The 14,996-nt window shown below is 45.4% G+C and overlaps 1 protein-coding gene across 18 annotated transcripts in view; it reads right to left on the bottom strand.

The window, feature by feature from the left end:
* PAX2 (paired box 2) overlaps nt 1–14,996 on the bottom strand; it is a 153,959-nt gene that overhangs the window by 77,405 nt on the left and 61,558 nt on the right. For all 18 annotated transcript variants that reach the window (XM_083615743.1, XM_083615754.1, XM_083615745.1 and 15 more), the window contains one exon: nt 8,120–8,205. In XM_083615743.1, coding sequence (XP_083471869.1) covers nt 8,120–8,205 — 86 coding nt within the window. The remainder of the gene's footprint in view (nt 1–8,119; nt 8,206–14,996) is intronic.

Genomic DNA, 14,996 nt, shown 5'->3' on the forward strand with positions numbered 1-14,996 from the left:
AAGACAAAAGTTGGGAAGAACTGGGTGGTGAACAGCTAGGAGAAGAAGAACCAGAAGAGAGAGAGAGAGTTAATGGACTCCGGTTCGCTGGAAAATGTCCAGCTGATCAGTCCAAGGTCACATAGATTAGACAAGGTAGCTGCACAGAAGGCACAGCGGTTGCAAGATCAGGTTGCAAGACGAGGAAGTGACTCGGGGGGAAGTGGGTGGAAACCTTAACTGGGAGCACCTTTACTCCGAGAATAGACTCTTTGTTCTTTCGCTGTGATCATTAAAATCTCTTTAAATGGTAAGAGACTATTTTTGCTTTGTTCTGCTTATCCACAGCTAAAGGGAGGGAGGAAGCCGCTTCCCCAATGCCTGACATTACACTTGGCTGATGTCCTCCTTTAACTGCAGTGCCCAGAACTGGACATTTTGCTCCAGTACAAAAGAGTGGTGCCATTGCTTCTCGTGAACTGAACACTATACTTCAGCTGATGTAGCATGCAATTGCTTGCATCTTTTTAGCTTCAGCCCCCCATTTCCCTTCAACTTTATCCTTTCTTATGCACCTCCTTCTGCATCACTTTCCTAGTCCCAGTTGCTCTTTTGGGTAGAGTGCCTCAGGCAATAATAACCTTTAGCCTATTCCGCCTGCCTTTCCCCTCTGTGACATCAGGGCACCACGGCCAATCACTGCTGGGCGTCTCATCACCATTGCCACCACCATAAAATCCCTCGCCGCTGTGGTTTTTAAATTTCCTGCCCCTGGGGAACCCCTCCTTCCTCAGTTTATCAGCCAAGGAAACCCTAAGCTAGCCACAGAATCTCTGCACATTTTATGGTTCTGGGACATAGAGTAATCTTGGTCTGCAAGGAGTACTCCAGAAGGGGTACTATTTAAGCTGATATGCAGACACCACTAAGATCTTAAGCAGGAATTAGAAAGTCATTCCTGCAGCACTCCCCACACCAAGAGAATGTACTGGAACACATTGCTCAGGAACATCTTAATGTGCAACCAGCAAAATACACAATATCCTCTAGCTGTGCATTTTGGGACAAGACTGGTGATGGCAGGTTTTGAGCAACTAACCTCCCCTTACTAAATTTCTGATCAAGAAATTCCTGATAAGCTTTCTAAAAAGCGCCTTTAATTGATAGACTGGCTTTCTGCTTGCTATTCTATCTGTGAATAAATTATAATTAAACAAAGTCACAAGTTGCACTGCGGTCACCTGCCACCTTTGCAAAGGCGACTGTTTCCCATACCTTAACCATAGAAAATTTAACCATCTAGTAAGCAAAATGACTATTGTCAGAAAGAAAATATAGCTTTAAGGCGCTTTTAGAAATCAATTTGGGGAAAATATGAGCTATTCCCAGATACATCAACAGAACAGTTTAAAACGACTACAAAACCGTCAGTATCAGGATCCAAATATATAAATTAGGGTTGCAATAATTAACCAATTCATTTGCTAGACTAATTTATACTATAATTTATATAGATATCAATCACTATTTTTAACATCAGTATGTACAAAGACTGCAGGTGGAGAAGTAGCAGGAACCTAACTTCAGAAGAACCAGAAATTCAGCAGGTGCAGGAGCGTATTCATCCAAGAGGTATAAATCCCAACCTCTTTTGAACAATTAGCTCTTCATCAGGGTCCTGACAGAAAAAGAAATAGGCTACATCTATTACAGTTTCTTAGATGACTAGCTCCAAAATGAGCCACTGACATACGGACTCCCTCCGTGGCAGCTGAGCCTGCAATAGATTTGAGCTAATCCTGATTCTGACAGTCCCCTAGAGATGAGCTAATTGCTTTTAAAGAAACGTTGGAATCTATACCACTTACTCGGACTAATAAAGGTGTCTCCTTGCACCTGTTGGGTTCCTGCTTGTTTCGCGCTGCCCTTTGGTGTGAGCTAGAGGTGTAGATAGGGACGCGGGTGGCGCTGTGGGTTAAACCACAGAGCCTAGGACTTGCCGATCAGAAGGTCGGCGGTTCGAATCCCCGCGACGGGGTGAGCTCCTGTTGCTCGGTCCCTGCTCCTGCCAACCTAGCAGTTCGAAAGCACGTCAAAGTGCAAGTAGATAAATAGGTACCACTGTGGTGGGAAGGTAAACGGCATTTCCGTACGCTGCTCTGGTTCGCCAGAAGCAGCTTAGTCATGCTGGCCACATGACCCGGAAGCTGTACGCTGGCTCCCTCGGCCAATAAAGCGAGATGAGTGCTGCAACCCCAGAGTCGGTCACGACTGGACCAAATGGTCAGGGGTCCCTTTACCTTTACTTTTAGAGGTGTAGATAGCACATGTACAGTGCCGAATTTACGTATAAGCTAAACAAGCTATAGCTTAGGGCCCCACTCTCTTGGGGACCCCTCAAAAATTTAAAGGAAAAAAAATTGGATGTACATTTCCAAAATATAAGATAAAAAACAAATCAAATAAAACCTACATACAGCAACAGTGTTTTGTGTTGTGTAGGCTCCTACGGTGTAAGTCATGGGCCCCGCCTGCTAGCCTGCTCCCTAAAATATCACTGGTTTGCTCATTTCTATATAGCATATATTCAACACAAAAAACAGCGACAATTTGTTGTCAACAAAGGACAGCTGGACATATAAAGGGCCCCATTACCTTCAGGGTAAAAGAGTGTTGGGAAATGATCTACAATGAATTGAAAAAATGTTTACAAGGACCTTTCAAAAAACAAACAAACCAGATTCCTTTTTGTTGCAGATCATTCAGAGGGAAATTCCCAGGTGTCAAAAAAGACTATTTATGTATGCTGCTACTGCGGCCCATGTTTCGTTAGCCCAAAAATGGGAAACGAACAAGGTCCCAACTAAAGAAGAATGGCAACTTAAACTGATGGAATACGCGCAACTTGCCGATTTAACATATAGAATAAGAGAGCAAGAAGAATGTACATTTAAAGAAGACTGGAAAATGTTTACTGAATATATGGGTGAAAATTGTGCTCATTTCAAAATGCTGGTAGCATTAAGATAAATTCAACAGTGTAAAGAAATTTTGATGGATTTAACAATGGTTTACTGAGTGGTTTAGTTCATGTAAATATGCAGGGATGTATGGTATGCAAAATGAACCACAGAAAGAGAAGAAAGGAAGTCATTGATTTAAGGTTGTTTAAATGAGTATTTTGAAATGTAAATTAGAAAATTTAATTAAAAATTATACACAGTATTATATATATTTTTATAGAAAACTTGCAATCTTGGTATTAGCAATGCACTCTAACCAACTGAGCTATCCAGTACCAAGCTGTTGAGGGGGCCGGTGACACCTTCTGCCCCCCCCCAAGTTGGCGCACCTGAACATGCTTGCGCCATTTATTTATTTAAAAGAAGTAGTAGTATTTTTACGCAGAAATACTGCGTATTTTTACGCAGTGGTATTTTATGCAGGCTAATTTATGAAAATTTCATTGCTTAAAACTGATTGAATAAATAGAATAGTCCGAGTCTCTGTGGAGGTGTTGTGAAAAAAATCACAGCACAGCAGAGCACATGTGTTCTGACCAAAAGTTGAAATGTTGATTTTACTCATGGTTTTAAGCACTCCTTATTCTTCTTCACTGTTTCCCATGCTTCAGAAACTGAATCTCCCTACCTTCTTTTTTAGAGGCCAAAGAATGGGGAATTCCACCTCAAAACACCTGGCGTGGAAGTAACCTGAGATCTAACAGATTAATGCGCTGGATTAATCAACTGACGCTGATTAATATAAACCGCCCCTTGATAAATTTGTGAGGCGGGAAAGAAGCGGTGACTTTGGGATGGCAAGGCCACCAGGTGCACTTTTTCTCTCCTCTTTCCCCAAATATGGTTCAAACAACAACAACTTCCTCCATAATGCTCACTGTACTGTGGAGAAAGTAGCATTGGCACATGGAAGCGCCGAACAGCCATGTGTGTCCTTGGCAGCTGATGCCAGAAAAGGAGAGCACGGTGCTATCACCACCTCATGAGCCAGAAGGCTCCTTCAGACAGAAGCTGGGGCCATCACTTGTTTATGAGAAAGGACCTGCTTCAGTCTCATGAGCATGGAGGTGGAGGAGAAAATGGCGGCAGCTTGGAAAGCCACCTGTAATAGATTAAAGGGAAAAACCAAGGAACGCTGCCGTTTCTTTTGGAATCTAGGTGGGTGGGAAAGGAGCCCTGATAAGAACACCAACCCCTGCATCCTGAGGCCTTGAACAACAAGCAGGGATGGTCATGAAGTATTTATTATTTGATTGATTGATTGATTGATTGTACTCTGGGAGGCTTCCAACAAAGTATAAAGGAACACACCAAAACATCAAACAATAAAAGCTTCCCAAAACAGGTGTCTGTGAAAAGTCATAGGATTGTTTATCTCTTTGGCATCTGGTGGGAGGGCGTTCCACAGGGCAGGGGCCACTACCGAGAAGGCCCTCTGCCTGGTTCCCTGTAACTTGGCTTCTTGCAGTGAGGGAACCGCCAGAAGGCCCTCGGTGCTGGACCTCGGTGTCCGGGCTGAACAATGGGGGTGGAGACACCCCTTCAGGTATACTGGGCCGAGGCCATTTAGGGTTTTAAAGCTCAACACCTAGGAAAGGAGACATACTGGAAAGAAGAGCCCTAGTTATACAATGGTGTGAGTGAGAAAATGTATCTTTCTCGATGCTGCAGAATTATTGTAAGTGAGAGTTGCTCCCCCCTCAGTGCCCGTCAAAATCAAGTGTTCCTGTGGAACAAACAAAAATGTCTGCCTATCTATGTCCAAAGTCCATTTCGGGGGCCACCAGTCTGTTTAATCTGGCCCCTGTGGCAGTTTAGCTCAACAACTTTGGGGTAAAATATATATATATATAAAAACTTCCCTCCTAAAAAAAAGGTTAACCACTTTGGTTGGCCCTCACGGCCCTTCACTTCATCAAATCTGGCCCCCTTTGAAAAAAGTTTGGACACCACTGTCTGTGAGGATACCCTTCTCCTCGTTGCAGTGACTATAATTTCATTTGCAAAAATTATCTTCCCGCTCTGATTTTAACAACCCTTTGGAGGGCTGCACACAGGACCAGCCTAATTTATTATGTTGCCAGAAGGATGGGAAAGATGTTGCCTCTCCCAATTTCACATACAAAAACTGGGTGAATGCTGTTAATGGGATACTGTCTACCACACATAAGGTAGCAGGCCAAATTGGGGAGCCTCAGGCGGGCAAGTGAGGCAACAGAGGGCCAGGGGCTCAGGAAGAAAAACCACGGGTAGCTACTGCTGCCTGTTGTCTGGTGATTGCCTCACCTTGCCTAATGGTAGGACCAGTCATGGCTGCGCGTCCCCCCTTTTCTACTGTGGGTGTACACACCACCCCCTTTTGAGTAAATAATGCAACAGAAAGGCTATTTCTCCCCTCACCCACCCAAAATATGCCATCCTACAGGAATTGGATTGGAGTTAGTGCTACTATATTACTAATAATAAAACTGGAGAGGAGTGTTTATTTATACTTCTGGGAATGCTTGCATAACTCTTTTAATGCAAATACAGTCCTACCTTGGAAGTCGAATAGAATCTGTTCCGGAAGTCTGTTCAACTTCCAAAGCGTTCGTAAACCAAAGTACGGCTTCTGATTGGCTGCAGGAAGCTCCTGCAGCCAATCGGAAGCTGCAGAAGCCGGGCCGGACGTTCGGCTTCCAAAATTAGTTTGTAAACCGGAACAGTCATTTCTGGTTTTTGATCGCCTGGGAGCCAAAATGTTCAAGAACTAAGCTGTTCGAAAACCAAGGTATGACTGTACATTAAAAAGGTAAAGGGACCCCTGACCATTAGGTCCAGTCGTGGCCGACTCTGGGGTTGCGGCGCTCATCTCGCTTTACTGGCTGAGGGAGCCGGCATACAGCTTCCGGGTCATGTGGCCAGCATGACTAAGCCGCTTCTGACAAACCAGAGCAGTGCACGGAAACGCTGTTTACCTTCCCGCCGGAGCAGTACCTATTTATCTAGTTGCACTCTGACGTGCTTTCAAACTGCTAGGTTGGCAGGAGCAGGGACCGAGCAACGGGAGCTCACCCCGTGGTGGGGATTCGAACTGCTGACCTTCGGATCGGCAAGTCCTAGGCTCTGTGGTTTAACCCACAGCGCCACCCATGTCCCTGACTGTACGTTACTCGGGCGATAATGTGCCATGGACAGACTTGGGGAACAGTCTGGTGGCCACAGCTGGTTAAATCTTTGGAGCAAAAACCTTCAAGGTGGCTGGATTGAGCTGTACCACCCCTTTATGTGCACAGACTCTGGTGTCTTTTCTTCCAGCTTCCAGACCGTATTACAGAAGATTTGGCTGCTTGGCACAGAAATAGAATCTGCATGCCCATTTCCTCAAAGGCTGTTCCTTCCCTGCACTGCAGTCTAGTTTGCATCCCAGCTTGCAGTGTTTTGGAGGAGACGTTCTAGGAATGTGGCATTGGAAAACAGGACAGCTCCTCCTACATTTGTCCCCTCGCTTCTTTGGCAAACTTACATTATTTGGCAGCTGATCTAATTTAAGTACCTTTCACTTCCATGAGACAAAAGTCATATCCCTGGGGAAAAGGCTATTCAATTAATTCTAGCCTCTGCTCAGTCTTCTATCGCTCCCTCGGTGTGCACACACTTATAAAACCTGCGTTGAGCAACACCATTTTTTGTAATGTAAACATGGATATGGGGCACACTGCGTTTTCGATCCTGCAGGAAATGGGCTCTAATCTCTAACTGTGGTTACAAGGGATTTTTCACGCAGGTACAAGGCAGGTTTCTGAGGCGGCGGCAGCAGCTTGCTCCTCCGAAAGGGAAGATTCGTTTGCTGCATAGATGTGCAATGGGACAGCGAAGCATTCACACAAACAAGAGCAACTGCAAACCGCCACTCAAACATACAACTTCTGTGCCCAAGATCTAAGCCTAGCTAGAGGACAGGCTCGATGCTGCTTTGGCCTTGGGGAGACATTCATGAAAGCTTTGCCTCACTTAACCTTGTCCTTTTGTTTAACTGTGTGCTGGACCTGTGCATAGATGTCAACCGTCCCTTATTTGATGGGAAACTCCCTTATCCCAGCGCCGTGTCCCGCTGCTGTCCCTTATTATGATGTCCCTTAAATTTCCTGGGTTTCATGCTCACCCGGCTTGGGAGGGAAGCAGGGTCCTCCGCCGCGAGAGAGTGAGAGAGAACGCGTGCAAGAGCTGCCGCGTCTCCGTCTCTTCCTTTTCCCCCTCAGGGGTGCGTCGTGAGGAGACAGGTGGCGGCGGGCGGGCAGGCAGCCCCTCTCTTGCGAGATTTTGCTGTGCTGCCAGGGGAAGCCAGAGGCGGTAGCGGTGGCTGAGGAGACGGCCTGAGGGGGGAGGAAGGGGAGGGGATGGGGAGGGACGTAGAAGGGCGGCGCTTCAGCAGCCACCGCGGTGCCACAACTGCCTCATGCCGGGCTTGTGGGCAAGAGTCTCTCTCCCTCCCCCCCTCTCTCGGGCGGGGAAGGGCCGATGGAACTCCTCACACCAGGACGACGGCAGCCCCGACGTGCTGCTTAGCATACCCTCCAACCAGTGCAGCATCTTAATGTAGTGATTTCCCCCTCTGCATCCCTTTCATAACTCTATTTTTATAAATCATTTGTCCATCCATAGTTCAAATTTTTACTACAAGTTTTCTGTCAATCCTACCAATGTATGTAAATCTTGACAATAGCTTTTCAACTAAATTATAAACTTTCCCCATTCTTTATTAAAGAGGTCCTCTTCCTGGTTTCTAATTCTGCCTGTAAGCTTTGCCATCTCGACGTCGTTCATCAGTTTTGTCTGCCACTCTTCTTTGGTGGGAGTTGTAGACCCTTAGGATCATCTAGTCCAACCCCCTGCAAAACACAGTCAGTGGCAGCAAAAGCAACATGGCTCCATCAGTGCCGGATTTATGTATAAGCTAAGCAAAATCCCTTATTTTGGCTGCTGATCCCTTATTTTCGAGGCTGCTGGTCCCTTATTTTCATATCTGTAAGTTCACAGCTATGGACCTGTGTATGAGACCACTCAATTCCTGACATTACTTTCTCCCTCCCTCCCCCCGCTGCCCCGCCATCCCCACCTCTCTGGTTTCATCTTACCTATAGTATGTCCAGGTGCAGTGACTCCAGTCGCACTCCCATCTGGTGTTGGGTGGAATGGCTGTTGCACTTTGGTTCGGATGATCCTGCCAAAACAAAACAAACAAACATACTAGCTATTAACTCCGTCTCTTTTGGTTTCTAATCCCCCTCCCCCCGTCATAAGCTCATTTGCCACATTTCCATGACAGTTTTCAAATTCCGATTAAAAGTCCTCACAAAAATGTGAAAAACATATTTGAGCGAGCGCTTCTCTTAGCGTTCATATTTTTGAATGCAATTTTGCAAAATATGCATATTCTTTTGAAAACAGTTTCTCCTAATACATGCATTTTTGGCATGTTTTGGTTTTTTTGGTAGTAGAACTGTACGGGATAATTCAGAGAAGTGCAGATTTCAAAAGGTGGCTGTGTTTCAATTTGCATATTGCTTCTGAAAGTTCAAATTAGCTAAATTAAAATATGCACCTTTTCTCCCCACCCCCAGTCTGAACCTGAAGGATGGAGACTGCAAGTGAAAACTCAGGCATGTAGAATGTATGTTTTGAATTATTATTATTAGTAGTAGTAGTATGAGAATACACTTTGTTTGCCAGTGACCAAGAGCCACTCAGCTCAATGCATTATGGGAGTTGGTTTACATCTCACTTCTTAACAAAGTAACTGTTTAGGGCTATAATTTGATTCTTACAAGAGAAAGAAGTGGGTTGGAGTAAACTGCCCTTAAGGATGGTCTAAGAAGTTTAGCAACATGTAGAGAATTTTTTTAAAGACATATAGTCTTTGCTATTTTCTATGAGGATCCCTTTTATTGGTGAAAGGATTATCAACATCGGGTGATATTGCAATTAAGTTATACTCAGAGTAGCCCCCTGACGTTAATGAGCCTAAGTTAGCGCCATTAACTTCAACATACCTAAGGTAAAGGTAAAGGGACCCCTGACCATTAGGTCCAGTTGCGGACAACTCTGGGGTTGCGGCACTCATCTCGCTTTATTGGCCGAGGGAGCCGGCATACAGCTTCCGGGTCATGTGGCCAGCATGACTAAGCTGCTTCTGGCGAACCAGAGCAGTGCACAGAAACGCCGTTTACCTTCCCGCTGGAGCGGTACCTATTTATCTACTTGCACTTTGACGTGCTTTCGAACTGCTAGGTTGGCAGGAGCAGGGACCGAGCAACGGGAGCTCACCCCGTCGCAGGGATTTGAACTGCCGACCTTCTGATCGGCAAGTCCTAGGCTCTGTGGTTTAACCCACAGCGCCACCTGCGTCCTACTCTTGAGTAAAATTTAGTTGAATACCACCCATTGTTCTTAACATCTTCCTTTATATACAGAACCATACAGAGTAACTTAAGCAAAAGGTAAGTCTTGCACCAAGTCTTACAAAATAAATATTGAGATTAGGGATGGGACAAGAGAACAGGCGCAGAGGGAAAGAAAAGAAGAGACAAATGTAACAATCTGTGTGTATGCGTTCAGATGTAGTTATGCTTACATAGGCTCAGGGCCAGCCCTACCATTAAATACAGTGATAATACCCACCTCTGGTGGCAGATGCTGGGCAACATTAATGATGTCCCCCATGAGTGTTCCTTCTGAGTCTCCCACATGGCCTATTCTGCACTCACATGTGGCCTTTTGCCCTAAGTTGTGGTAGAGGACACTATCCCCTTCACCACAGTATTGAAATAATATTCAACTAGCAGTTCAGCTGGCTTCTGCATATGGAATGGGAGTGGAGGCGCCATCTTGTATTTTGCTTCAGGCAACAAAATGCCTCGAGAGATGGTTCTGCTTAGACTTCATTATGGTTGGGAAGGTTGATGAAGGCTGCAATCGTAGGAGTATTTACCAGGAATCCCTAGCAAATTCCATTGAACTTGGAAGGGTTTCCTTATGAGTAAACATGCTTAGGGACTGGATGAAGAACAGGCCATGGGCTTTAACAAAGCTTTCAGAATGTCAAGAGTATTTGTAGCAGGCCAGAAAGGACGAAATTAGACATGAGGCTGGAAAATCCACAGTTTTTAAAAATGCAAAAGCTATTGTGGGGAAGGTGGGTTTTGTAATTGGGACTGTGGTGCTGGTAAAAGGGTAAAGGGACCCCTGACCATTAGGTCCAGTCGTGGCCAACTCTGGGGTTGCGGTGCTCATCTCGCTTTATTGGCCAAGGGAGCCGGCGTACAGCTTCCGGGTCATGTGGCCAGCATGACTAAGCCGCTTCTGGCGAACCAGAGCAGTGCACGGAAACGCCGTTTACCTTCCTGCCAGAGCGGTACCTATTGATCTACTTGCACTTTGATGTGCTTTCGAACTGCTAGGTTGGCAGGAGCAGGGACCGAGCAATAGGAGCTCACCCCGTGGTGGGGATTCGAACTGCTGACCTTCTGATCGGCAAGTCCTAGGCTCTGTGGTTTGTGGTTAACTCTCTCTCTCTCTCTGTCACACACACACACACACACACACACACAGAGAGAGAGAGAGAGAGAGGGAATGAGAGATTTTCTAACAAAAAAATCACATACTCTCCAAAGCAGCAGGGGAAAAAACACAGGTGCCATATTTATTATATATTCTTGCCCGAGGGGGAAATAGGAACTTCAGGGCATGATTTTAATTGGGAAATAGCATAAAGGAAAACAGTTAACCCTTCGCTCCTTCAGAGTCGCATCCAATCTGATTCAGAGAGCCAGACAGACACCCTGGTAGTTATTACATTTTTAAAAAACACACACAGGAGATCTGATGACAAATCTCCCAACAAAGTAAAGGTGGCAGCTCACAGAAGCACAGGTTATCTTACAGCTCTTTCTCCCAAAGGACTAGTGTCCAGGTACTTTGATATACTCTGCCATGGGGCTTGTATCCCAGGGACTGCACAGTCTTGAGAACCAGTCTCCGAGACCCCTTGCATAGTTGTGAATCTGAGTAGTGTCTTCAAGACATAAACAAAACAAAATGAAGTGTATGGTTTGCCTATCTGCTCATGTAAGACTTTCCGTCTTGACAATTCAATACTGTACTCATGAGAATTCAACTCTAGAGCTCCTTTTCAGGAGAGGAGAAAGGAAAGTCTCTTCCTGCCTCCACATTTCCAAGAACAATATTTTCTCATTAGCTGCCACCGGAATACATAATTCCGATTGGATCAGGAAAGAGTGCGACTTTGGTGCCAGAAGTGAAACTTGCAGCTTTGTGCCACCATGAAGGAAGTGGACAAAAAAATGATCCAAGTTGTGCAGGCTGACAAGGTCAACAGAGCTCCCTGACCCAATAATACAGAGATGGTTTAACCTCTTTGTTGAACATAGATCTTGTAGACATTGTACATTTTCTCAACACTTAAGAGTTCTGCTGTGTGGGAAGCAAAAAAAGAGAGAAAGGCGGACTTTAGGGGGAAATGTGGAACAAATAGAATAGTATCGTGCTGGGGCTCTAGCAGACACAGACCCTCAAAGTGTCCCTATTTTCCAGGGATAGTCCCAGATTTACAGAAGCCATTCTGGTTTCTGCTTTGATCTCCGAATGTCCTGCTTTTTCCTTAGGATGTCCCTATTTTCATGGGAGAAATGTTGAAAGGTATGGAGTTATGAGACCCCCGTGCCAAGGAGATAAGTAACTGTACAACCTTTAGAAGACATCCTCTATAGAGAAGGGTTTTTTATGTTCAGTGTTCTGTTTTGTTTTTCTATACATTGGAAGCTGCCAAAAGGGCAACCCAGTCAGATGGATGGGGTAAATAATAATAATAATAAGAAGAAGAAGAAGAAGAAGAAGAAGAAGAAGAAGAAGAAGAAGGTATCCCTATTTTCATCAGTGAAATGTTGGAGGGTGTGGGACTGTAGAAAGGCTCATCCCTTAAGAACTATGCTTTATATGTTCTAGATCCCTAAACTACGCGGTAGAAAAGTTGACAATGAGCACACAGAACAACAACGAAAGATATTTAGAAGACTAAAGGGGGAAAGACAGCATATGCAAGAGTCTTTACATAATAAGAGACACAATATATAGTCTTCAATATATACGTTGATCCTAGAAGTCGCCTACCCGAGTTGCGTGAATTTAGAGTATTTTGTATGATAGCAGAAAACAGACACAGCAAGCTTATCAGAAAATAGGTAGAACTCTGATAATCATACCAGAATCTAGAATCTAAAGGAAGGACAGGGTAGGTTATATTGTGTTGCAGACCCTTCCAAGTTTTCCAGGGGCAGTCCCAGATTTACAGAAGCCACCCCAGTTTCTGATTTGATCCCAGAACATCCCACTTTTTCTTAGGAGATCCCTATTTTCATCCCGGTGGAGTATCGGGTCAGGTTGAAGGTGCTGGTTTTGACCTTTAAAGCCCTTTGTGGCTTAGGGCCCTCGTATTTATGGGACCGCCTCTCCTGGTATGCCCCGCAGAGGACCTTAAGGTCCATGAATAATCATAGTTTAGAGGCCCTGGGCTGTAGGAAGTCAGATTATCCTCCACCAGGGCCAGGGCCTTCTCAGTGATGGCCCCGACCTGGTGGAATGCTCTGTCGCATGAGGCCAGGGCCCTGCAGGATTTAACTTCCTTCCACAGGGCCTGTAAGACAGAGCTATTCCGCCTGGCTTTCAATTTGAACTTAGCCTGATCTTTTATTCCCCTTCCTTCCCTCCCCCTCCCCCTTTTTATGAAGATTACCCGCTCTGGGATCCCACAGCTAATTCTCCCCTGGTTTCCTCGCTGGCCCAAATAGGACTAATTTAGCCAGCTAGCCCTGGTGATCGTCTAATGTTTATTGGATGGATTTCCCCCCTAAATTGATTTTTGAATTCTGAATTTATTTATTCATGTTTTATACTGTATTTATGCTGTTTTTTGTTGCATCAATTAAGTGTTTTAAATTTGTTGTTAGCCACCCTGAGCCCGGTTTTCTGAACCGGGAAGGGGGGGTATAAATAAAAAAATATTATTGTTATTATTATCATAGAAATGTTGGAGTGTATTGAGTTATGTGACCTCCAAGCCAAGGAGATACAACCTTTAGAAGCCATCTGAAGGCAGCCCTGTATAGGAAAGCTGTTTTTTTAAGGTTTAATGTTTTGTTATGTTTTTATATATGCTGGAAGCTGCCCAGAGTGGCTGGGGCAATCCAGTCAGATGGGTGGGATATAAATATATTACTACTATCATCATGGAATAGGACAAACCTCATTTTATTGGAGAAATGTTGGGGGTATGGTGCTGTTCTAAGATAATAATAATAAATAATAATAATAATAATAATAATAATAATAATAATAATAATAATTTATTATTTATACCCCGCCCACCCCTGGCTGGGCTTCCCCAGCCACTCTGGGCAGCTTCCAACAAAATACAGTAATGCATCAAACATTAAAAGCTTCCCTAAACAGGGCTGACTTCAGATGTCTTCTAAAGTCTGGTAGTTGTTGTTCTCTTTGACATCTGGTGGGAGGGCGTTCCACAGGGCAGGTGCCACTACCGAGAAGGCCCTCTGCCTGGTTCCCTGTAACTTGGCTTCTCGCAGTGAGGGAACTGCCAGAAGGCCCTCGGCGCTGGACCTCATGGTCCGGGTAGAATGATGGGGGTGGAGACGCTCCTTCCGATATACTGGACTGAGGCCATTTAGTAAACCAACAAAGTGCCCTTGTGAGTTTTCCAAAGTTACCTGGTTGATCACTATTGGACACAGGCGGCTAAACTAGATGAGCCTTTGCCTGGCATGGTTTGGGGAGGGGAGTGGCAGTATAGCTGCCATGACCTGTATGTTGTGGTTTTGAAGTACCAAGAAGCACACACTGAAGGAGATAAGTTCTAGAGCTGCCCGGCGATTGAAGACAGAAAGGGGCAGATATTACAACTGTTCCTTCCTTGCTCCCACAAAGCACCCTGAAGTGATGCTTGCGTGAGCATATTGATCCCACCTCTGCGCTCGCACCCCCTCCCCTGCAGCAGCCCCAGGAAGCAGTGAAGGGGTGCAGGCAAAGGCATGGAAATAGAAAGCTATAAATTATTTGTGACAGGAAAGCAATAGTGCCGGAGTGCTACGCACAAGTCCTGTGTCACTATTAGATTCCTTTTAGCCCGATGACACTCTAAGAGAGGTTAAGTGTCTGGTGGAATCCTATACGTGGGGAGCAGGGGCAGCCTGGGAGCAGAACGCTCTGCAGAGAGGGGTTATATCAATTCTCCAGGCCAATAATATTCCTTTCATTGATCACAGCCCAAAGTTCAAAAATCTCATTACAGCTTGGCAGACCTGGAACTTTTCAAAAATCAATAGAGTGATATAATGTATGTATACTTAGTAGAAATGTATCTATTCATCAGTCCGTCCGTCCAAAATCCGCCCGAGGGGTTCCGAATGAAGCCTACACATTGTATCATGTTCGGCTACGTAGCCGTGTATTCGCTGTAATAAATGAGACCCGAAGTCTCCCTGGCAACCTCGGGTGACACACAATGAAGGGAATTTCCTGCTTTCGGTGTCATCATGGCAGGTTCTATTCATACTGCGGTTCAGTAGAGCTGCCCTCGCTCGACTTAGGGATTTGCACAGCTCTTTTGCTCCCAACAGCTCAACTGCAAGCTTCTCTGGACTGTGTCCTGGACTAACTCAGGAAGCACAGAAGTTCTAAGTCCCTCTTTGAAGCTTCTGCACAACCGCGTGAGCTGTGATTCACATCTAAAGGTAAAGGGACCCCTGGCCATTAGGTCCAGTTGTGACCGACTCTGGGGTTGCGGCGCTCATCTCACTTTATTAGCCGAGGGAGCCGGCGTACAGCTTCCGGGTCATGTGGCCAGCATGACTAAGCCGCTTCTGGCGAACCAGAGCTGAGCACGGAAACGCCGTTTACCTTCCCGCCAGAGCGGTACCTATT

The sequence above is a fragment of the Podarcis filfolensis genome (genome assembly GCF_964270895.1).
Source record: "Podarcis filfolensis genome assembly, chromosome: 5".
Taxonomy (NCBI): domain Eukaryota; kingdom Metazoa; phylum Chordata; class Lepidosauria; order Squamata; family Lacertidae; genus Podarcis; species Podarcis filfolensis.